At 40.0% G+C, this 9,777-nt stretch overlaps 1 protein-coding gene across 1 annotated transcript; it reads left to right on the forward strand.

Moving 5' to 3' along the window:
- Nucleotides 1-1,151: 1,151 nt before the first annotated feature.
- Nucleotides 1,152-2,808, forward strand: LOC102718523 (hydroquinone glucosyltransferase-like). The gene has a single exon (XM_006648432.3). It carries the CDS (start codon nt 1,192-1,194, stop codon nt 2,671-2,673), a length of 1,482 nt encoding a protein of 493 aa, XP_006648495.2. The 5' UTR covers nt 1,152-1,191; the 3' UTR covers nt 2,674-2,808.
- The last annotated feature ends 6,969 nt before the right edge of the window (nt 2,809-9,777 follow it).

A 9,777-nucleotide genomic window follows, 5' to 3' on the forward strand; every position in this document is an offset into this window, starting at 1 on the left:
TCATACACGAATGTAAAAACGAATTTCACGGCTAGATTGGAAACCGCGAGACGAATCTTTTGAGCCTAATTAATCCGTCATTAGCACATATTGGTTACTATAGCACTTATAGCTAATCATGGACTAATTATGCTCAAAAGATTCGTCTCAAGATTTCTTCCGTAACTGTGCAATTAGTTTTTTGGTTCATCTATATTTAATGCTTTATTTAGGTGTCCAAAAATTCAATGGGATGTTTTTTTAAAAAAAATTTGGGAACTAAACAAGGCCTAATTCTAGGGCAAATATTCTCAATGCACTAGAGCATTTAAACTTGATTGTATATATTAATTTTAAACAAATATACTTCTAAGTTCAAGGCAGATACTCTATCTGTAAAAAAAAATTTAGTGCAATATTAGTGAAGACCATAAAAGATCATAGTATCATTCGTTAATAAATGTAAAGTACTATCTCCGTTCATAATATAATATGTTTAACTTTATTTTTCTTTAACATTTGACCATTCGTCTTATTCAAAAATTAATACAAATATAAAAAATAATAAGTTTTTTGATAATAAAGTAAGTCACAAGCAAAATAAATGATATTTTCATATTTTTTTAATAAAACAAAGAGTTAAATAACGTAAGAAAAAAAATCAAACATTTTATATTATAAAACGGATGGAGTAGTATTGGTACTGGAGATAAATATATTCAACAAAATTGTAAATTTATGGATTGATGGTAAGAGTGTACGCGTTGATTTATTTTAAAAATAAAATGAACCGTAGAAATTGATTTATTTATATATACCAACTTTTTAAAACAGTCAATTTGAGGAGGTCACCTATTAGTCAATCAGTTAAAAACAATTGAATTGATCAATTGATTTCGTAAGGCCGTTGGATTAAAATCGAATGGTAAGAAAAGAACCAAACAAATTAGCATAGCATATGAACAGCAGGCACGAATCTCCGAGTGAATCTAATAGATAAAGAATTTTCGAGCGATTGGCAATACTAGCAAACCTGCAATTTGAGATGTTGCTCATGTCAGTGTTTAAACGTTTGATCAAATCTTCTCGCTGACTGATCAGTCCTCCTCCTAATACTGTTCGTTCGTATTAATGGCGTAACACATCTCGTCTACCTACCGTGGAATAGAAAAACGACGCCACGGCGCCTGCGGCATCACCACGCCACGATCGATGGAGCCATTCGCCCCCACCCCAGCGCGGCCGGACGCGCCGGCGCCGCGGCCGCACGTCGTGCTGCTGGCTAGCCCTGGCGCCGGCCACCTCATCCCGCTGGCCGAGCTGGCGCGGCGGCTCGTCAAGCACCACGGCGTCGCGGCCACGCTCGTCACCTTTGCCGATCTCGACGCCCCGGACGCGCGCTCCGCCGTGCTGTCCTCGCTCCCGGCCTCCGTGGCGACCGCCGTGCTGCCGGCGTTGCCCCTCGACGACCTCCCCGCCGACACGCCCCTGGAGACGTTGCTGATCGAGCTCGTCCACCGCTGCCTCCCGCACCTCCGCGAGATGCTCCGATCCATCCGCCTGCTCGCCGCGCTGGTCCCGGACTTCTTCTGCTCGGCGGCGCTGTCCGTCGCCGACGAGCTGGGAGTCCCGGGGTACATCTTCTTCCCTAGCAGCCTCGCCGCGATGTCCGTCATGAGCCGCACCGTGGAGCTGCACGACGGTGCTGCCACCGGCGAGTACCGCGCCCTCCCGGACCCTCTCGAGCTCCCCGGCGGCGTGTCCCTGCGCAACGCGGAGGTGCCCGACGCCTTCAGGGACAGCACTTTGCCGGTGTACGGGCACCTCGTCGAGACCGGTCGGCAGTACCGCCGTGCTGCTGGCATCTTGGTGAACACCTTCACCGAGCTGGAGCCGGCCGCCGCGGAGGACTCCAAGAAGGTGGCAGAGAAGGGATCGTTCCCACCGGCTTACCCTGTGGGGCCGTTCGTCCGGTCAAGCTCCGACGAGGCCAGCGAGTCGGCATGCTTGGAGTGGCTGGATCTCCAGCCGCCATTGTCGGTGGTGTACGTCTCCTTCGGGAGCGCTGGCATGCTGTCAGTGGAACAGACTCGCGAGCTCGCCGCCGGGCTGGAGATGAGCGGGCACAGATTCCTCTGGATCGTGCGCATGCCAAGCCTCAACGGCGAGACGTTCGCCTTGCACAACGGCGAAGACGGCCGCAGCCATGGGGAGGACCCACTGGCGTGGCTTCCCGACGGGTTCTTGGAGAGGACGAGCAGCCGAGGCCTCGCCGTCGCGGCGTGGGCGCCGCAGGTGCGCGTGCTGTCACACCCGGCGACGGCGGCGTTCGTGTCCCACTGCGGGTGGAACTCGACGCTGGAGAGCGTGGCAGCCGGCGTGCCGGTGATCGCGTGGCCGCTGCACGCGGAGCAGAAGATGAACGCCGTCGTCCTGGAAGAGTCCGTGGGGGTGGCGCTGCGCCCGCGCGCGCGGGAGGAGGAGGAGGACGACGCCGGCGGCGCGTTGGTGACGCGCGGGGAGATCGCGGCCGCGGTGAAGGAGCTGATGGACGGGGAGAAAGGGCGCGTGGTGCGCCGCCGGGCGAGGGACATGGAGCAGGTGGCCGGCCGGGTCTGGTCGCCGGAGGGGTCGTCGCGCCGGGCACTGGAGGAGGTCGCCGCCAAGTGGAAGGCAATGGTGGCGCACAAGTAAGGAGATGCACTTGTGCAGTGTATTCTCAGTGTATCCCTTGTTTGTGTTATACTACGTTTTAAGCAATAAAAATTATTATAATCCATTTCTACCGTGGTAATTTCGATCAACTATACGTTCTTTTTGTTGAATGGAGACGAAGATAAAAGATTTTTTTGAATTTTGTGATACATATCTAATAGTATAATTAGTAAAATTAATTATTTTAAAGCTAAAAATCTATCGTAGAAATATACGACGATGAACTTCAAGATACAAACTTTTTACAAAATATGTATCGTTCAGCAGTTTGGAAAGCGCGTGCAAAAGACGATAAAAATCAGCGTAGAAGTAAACATATGTATCTTTCTCTTTGATTAACATTAGTAAAATATATCAGTGCATTGTAACGGATATCTTTCTCTTTGATTAACATTAGTAAAATATATCAGTGCATTGTAACGGATGAATGCAAATTTCTGCTGAGCTCCAACTTAATTACCTATGAAAGTAAAATAATTGGCAAATCTACTTGAACATGTAAACGTGCATACTATAGATTTTTTTTATTTTTTAAACTTTTTTAATAAATAATTGTATTACTAAACCTCGAAGAAAAATATTTTTACTCTATGAATCTTTTGGCTACGCCAAATACTCTACGTGGCAGAGCTATCTTGCCATTCCAATGTTGGTGGCGTGGCCAAAAGGTTTATACGGTGAAAATATTTTTCTCCAAAGTTCAGTAATAAAATTATTTGTTAAAAAGGTTTACAAAGTAAAAAAGAAGTTCTATACTGTATAGGCTTGAAATTTTCAATCAATTGAAAGGTTAGATGCCTACCTGATGAGGCAAAGCTGCAGATTTCTTAGAGCCAAGTTGAACAGTATAGCCAACTGCTGAATATAAATTATCTATACCTAACTTAATAGTTAATTTATATAATAGTCATATACTACACAATTAATATATGGCATCACCTGTTATATACACATGTGTCTTAGAATTTGTGCTGTAGCTGAATATAAGTCCGCTGCTTTTCTATCGTCTCTTATCACCTTAAATATGTTTATAGTTGACTTATAGTCTGTTGTACTGCTCTTTCCGATGAACTTGAAAATTCAGCACATGTCTTTGCTTAGGCCTTGTTTAGTTCCCAAATTTTTTTTCCAAAAACATCATATCGAATTTTTGAACATCTAAATAAAGCATTAAACATAGATGAACCAAAAAACTAATTGCACAGTTACGAAAGAAAAGTTGAGACGAATCTTTTGAGCCTAATTAGTCCATGATTACCCATAAGTGCTACAGTAACCAACATGTGCTAATGATGGATTAATTAAGCTCAAAAGATTCGTCTCGCGGTTTGTAGGCTAGTCGTGAAATTCGTTTTTTCATTCGTGATAAAAAACCCTTTCAATGTTCGGTCAAACATTTGATGTGACACTTTTCCTAAAATTTTTCTCAATCTAAACACCCCCTTAATAATTCAGAGTGCGTCAGCTGCTATAAATTTTCAGTTGACACTGGATCAGGTTCTGAAACAAAGACAAAGAGAATTTAATGGCAATAGTGCATTGCAATCTGAAATCTGAAGACAGTACTTACCATGTCACCAATTATCTCAACCTCGATGATCGGCTAAGATTAATCAACCTTGACCAATATTTTTCGGTTAGAATATAATAATAGTATTGAATAAAATTATATTACTATAAAAGTATTTATAAATAAAATTCTATCTGTATGGTTTGCATGTTTCTAAACTAAATATGTTGGGAGCTATCGATGATTTATAAATGAAGTATTGAAGTCAGACACTGTCATATACTACTACCATGTATTTAACTGCTATATACGTTTCATACCATAAGACTGGGTACAGGCATTTATACCCTTATCAGATACTCCTTCGATTTTTTTTGACGTCGTTAACTTTTTTCTACGTTTGACCATTTGTTTTATTTAAAAAATTTATATAATTATTGACTATTTTATTATGATTTGATTTATGACTAAAGTAACTTTAATTATAATTTATAATTTTATATATTTAGACAAAATTTTTAAATAAGACAAAGAATCAAACATAATTAAAAAGTCAACGGCATCAACCGAGAAAACGGAGGGAGTAACAATGATGGAGAGCGGGACGATACTTGAGTATATAGATGAAACTGAATAAGAATTGATTGGTTAGACAACTAATATGAGACAAAGTTTAGCTGGTAGAAGTATTGATTAGGAATAAAGGGATTGACTATTATTAATTTTTTATTTATGAATGAAGGGAGGAAATAATATTTCTTTTTGTTAGTGCATTTTATAAAACATCAAAAATTTATATAAAGGTATTAATGTCCTAATTTAAAGCTATGATAGATGTCCTATTTTTTAACTTGTTCATTGAATTATCAAAATGAAGTGTTCATTTCATATTTTTTATAAATAATATGTTTTTTAAAAATTACCATATTGTATGGATCACTTGTTCCAAATTATTTATTAAGTTTATTTCTCAAAATATTGATTTGTCTCTGTAAAGTAAATAATTCATGTTAATAATTTGCTTGATAATCTAAATGAATCAAATCAAACAATACGCTGATAGAGCCGAGGAACCACCATGCTCAGAATGAATGCAAAGTACTAGCTCCAATAAGATCATTTTTATGCATCACATTTGTCTTAAAATAAATTTATTTTAAGCAAGTAATGTAATGAAGTTTGTAAAAATGTAAAATAAATGCATTGGAATTAGGTATAGTGTGAAACAATTGCATTAAGATTTTTTTAAGTGGAGGGTATTTTAGTTTTTTTGCTTTTTCATTAATATGTGTGAAATAGATAAAAAATAAAGTTATTTTGAAACCGAGAGAGGAAGTAACACCTCATCTTTTCGCTTCTACTTATCTTTATAATTCAAAATTAAACTTTTAACCTTAAATTTAGAGTTGATTGTGGTTTTTTATCTTAATTTATTTTTCAACCTTAGCTTTTTGATCACTAAAAATACGTACATGAGAGTTTTATTCACAAATTATTTTTTATTTATAAATATGTCGTTTGACTATCACCCGTAAATTATGTCTCTACCAACATGTTCCACCGGTATGAGTCGACCACAACCAACGCACGGCTCATATTACACATTTCGTAGGATCAATGTGCAATTGTGTGCTGCGCACACGAGATGGAATTGCAAGACCCTCGTCCTCAATCTATCAATGAAGAGGATGGGATCGGTAGGCCACGGTTCTACAATTATTGAAGTTTGTTGATCTGTTACATGCATTATTAAACCAAACGCCAAAGAACCAATAGAAAAATCATAATTGATAACGACACCGAAACATGATATTTGTTAACGAGGTTAAGCCGTATTAGATCTAAATTCGATCCGATGATGCACTGATTACCGGCCCTGCTCCTTGATCTAGCATATTATAGTGTATCCGGGTATCCCTGACTATCGACCGGCTAGACCAGCCAGTCATACTCACACCTATGCTAAAGTCATTGTGCAGTTATAACTAGTGTGCTTCTCTATTTAAGAGAGAGAGCGATAGAGTTTGACCTCGTTACGATCCTATCACCTATTAGCGCATCTCCAACAGTGTGTCAAAGAAGTTCTCAAAAGAATTTTTGTTTTGAATTTACTGTAAAAATAGACCCCTCCAACGATACCCAATCTTATTCATAAAATACTCTCACTCTCAACGATTACTCAAAATTAAATTAGATCTGGAGAAGTAATTTGTGTTCCCAATCGCTCATTCCATGGGAAAATCTCACACCTACTACGCGAGGAAGCGCTCATCACACCATTTCTTACACAGATCAAAACAAATTAATAAAATTCTGTAGGATATTACCTGATTGATGATATGTATGACAAGGACATCATATTGATGTTTTGTTTTTTTATAAAATAGAAGATCAAACAAATTATATGATCAATTTAGAACACGATACGAAGGTGAAGCGGCAGTGGACGTTGTTTGTGCGGAAGGGGAGAAGGAAGAGAGCAATCCAATAACATGGTCCTCCTTTGCTTATGGTAAACCAACCAACTATTAGGATCCAATTTTTGGATCTCTGGTGGAGCAGTGGTTAATTTTTAACCCTATTATTTTTAGGATAGCTCCAATACATGATTGTAGGCCTTAATTTTAGCCTTCTATTATAGCTGCTTTTAGAACTATAAGTCCTAAACCATAACCGACTATGTACAATTATTTGTAGGGTTGAAAATGGGACGGGAAAATCATGTCCCGACTGGCACCGTATATCGATTTTCCCGTCCGAATATCGTTTTGACATGAAAAACAGGAAACCGGAAAAAAAAAGCATGACAAACCGGCGAAAATTGTAGCGAAAACGGTTTAGGTGTTTTCCCAACCGTTTTCATGGTTCCCGTATTATTATTTGATACAAACATTAACAAAACCAGGGATGATTGATGCATGAAAGTCATGGTCTTGCTCATACGGCTGGTGCTTAAATACTCAAGTTAGGAATTATGATCCGGGAGTCGAGAGACCTATACAACGAGAACATAAGATAATGCACATGTACATTTACAACCGACCATCGCATAAATTGACGGATATTATCTCCAACTTGCTTCTTAACTATTATCCCAATAGGATAAGAGCTGCCGCATTTTTTATTTTTACCTGTTTGAAAAAAAAAACGGTGTACGTTTTTGTACTTTTGGCTTGTCGATTTTTTCGTTCATCTTGCGTGCGTCCGCCTCTCGACCCCGCATGCCGGCCGGGTTTATGATTTCGTGCAGCAATCATTTCACATGCCGGGTTTCCTTCGAGTACGTCCATTTGTTAGTGGATTTCCAGTTTTCCAGGTTGCCAATGCCCAAGCGAACCGGACTTACCTCTCCCTCCTTTTGTCCTCATCTTAAATTGCTCTCTGCGTAGTGCCCAAGCCATGTATGTGTTACAGTTACCCCTGGCTGAGCCAGTGCCCCTTGCCTATAAGATGCCTGCTTACCATCCACATACCCCAATCTCAGCCAGCCAGCTACAGAGGCGCACACATCCCATATTATTGTAGAAAATTTGCAACCGTGTTATTATAATTATGCAAAGTTAGAAATATGACACTGGTATCTCAATGACATGTAGGACCTACATTAGTCAATGACACGTGGACCAGGATGACATATCTACGATTACGAAAAATTATAATGGCAACTTTGCAATTTTCCCATTTATTATTGGAAATGTCATTACAGGTACCGACATGTGGGGTCATAGAAGTGTAGGGTTTACATGTCAGTGACTGTAATGACACTAACATGATGATAGAGGATCCAGGTCGGTTGCAAAGGTACTCTACTCAACCTCCTATCCCTACTCGCATGCTCTCGTACATTATTTGCAGTGACGACGGCTATATACACGAGCCGGGTTCTCACTGATCCAAACATGAGGCATTCTAGCTCAGCCCAATCACAACCAATGGCAATAGAGTACTAAGGGATCTTCCTCACACGGATAGCTCGAACCGTTCCAGATCCACTGTCATTGGCCTTAGCTATCCTTGTATTGTCACAGGGCATTTTGAGCTTGATAAAATTTGACAGGGGTTTGACCAAACCAGCAAGCTCAAGGCCACAAGTTCTTCTCAGTGTATTTTCCCATACTTTACTTTATTACAAGTATGTGAAGATGTGTGTGATATAATCATGTGATGGCATTGACCACCCTTTTAGTCAAGCCAAGAAGAACAAAGACAGGAACATGGAACCAAATGTAGGCACTATAGAGGCTAGGCCAGCATGAAGAAAGGGCCAAGTATGATTAGCTTCCCCATGATAACATAAGAATTTGAGAAAATCTAATAAATACCATTGGCAACACTTAATTCTAAGAAATACCATCGACGAGTGCGAGTTCTGTAAAATGGTATCGTACAAACGAATTTGTCTAAGAAATGTAATCGTCATTAAGGTTCCGTCAGTATTTCTCCGTTAAGTTCTATAGCTTGAACAGTACATTTAACGACAAAAATGGACAAAACCCTAACGACGATGGTATCCCTCAGACAAATTCGTTTGTACAATGGTATTTCCTAGAACTCGCACTCGTCAATGATATTTTTTTAGACTTAGGCGTTTGATTTTTCTCTAAGAATTTTCATCATGCCTAGTTTTGGGTACTTCTGGGGCAGGGTGCAAGTGAAGCAGGTCGTGGCTGCCCACCCCACATCCGCTTTGCCTGCGAAGATTAAACGGATTGCACAAGACCTTGCCCCATAGCTCTAAACGTGGGTGCCTTGTTGGTTCAATGCAACCCACCAACCAGACCACCATCCTACTAGCTGTCTGTGCTAGGAGCAGAGGGTAAAATGCAGAAATTGAACACAATATCATCACGAGGGCATGACTTCTTTCTGTTACCAAAGATATGAACAACATTTGCATTTTTCTTGTTACCTGAAAGTTGGCTTCCTTAGATAAGCTGGATGAAGTCAGTTACAATAGGCATGGCACAGTGTCAGTTGAAGCATCTAGGCCCCACTATTTATTTTGGTAATTAATGACAAACACTTCTTATCGACGTCTTTTATGTTAAGTTTATGCTAAAGAGTTAGATCCACGCGGCAAGACGATGGCCATAGATTAAAAAGTGATATCATGTAGTAAAGATAAAAAGTTTAGCGGTTTGCTAAATTAGTTGAGTCAGGTATGGGCAGAAAAGGACCTGACTGTAAAACCAGAACCTAGACCAAATATAGCGATACCGATAAAATGGTAATCAATTTGGTATTTAAGTAATGAGAGCCCGTATTATGTTTAGACAATTCGGTTAGTCACATCGGTTAACCGAAAATACCAAATTAACAAAAAATTAAAAAAAAACAAATGCAACCTCAAATCCACTAGGTCCAACAGGATTAAACTTTGATTTTCATATCCCTATTGCTCGTCAGCATGCAACCAATAAGAATTTTCACTTGGCCTTGCTCGTGATTTTTATGGTACGAAATCATTGAAAAATTATATTATTTGTTTGCATATATGAAATTGTTATTTTTTTTATCACCAGTGAAACTAAGACCGAATTTCCTGGTTCTCATATTTTCTCAAGAACGCTCAG

The sequence above is a fragment of the Oryza brachyantha genome, chromosome 2 (assembly GCF_000231095.2).
Source record: "Oryza brachyantha chromosome 2, ObraRS2, whole genome shotgun sequence".
Classification (NCBI taxonomy): Eukaryota; Viridiplantae; Streptophyta; class Magnoliopsida; order Poales; family Poaceae; genus Oryza; species Oryza brachyantha.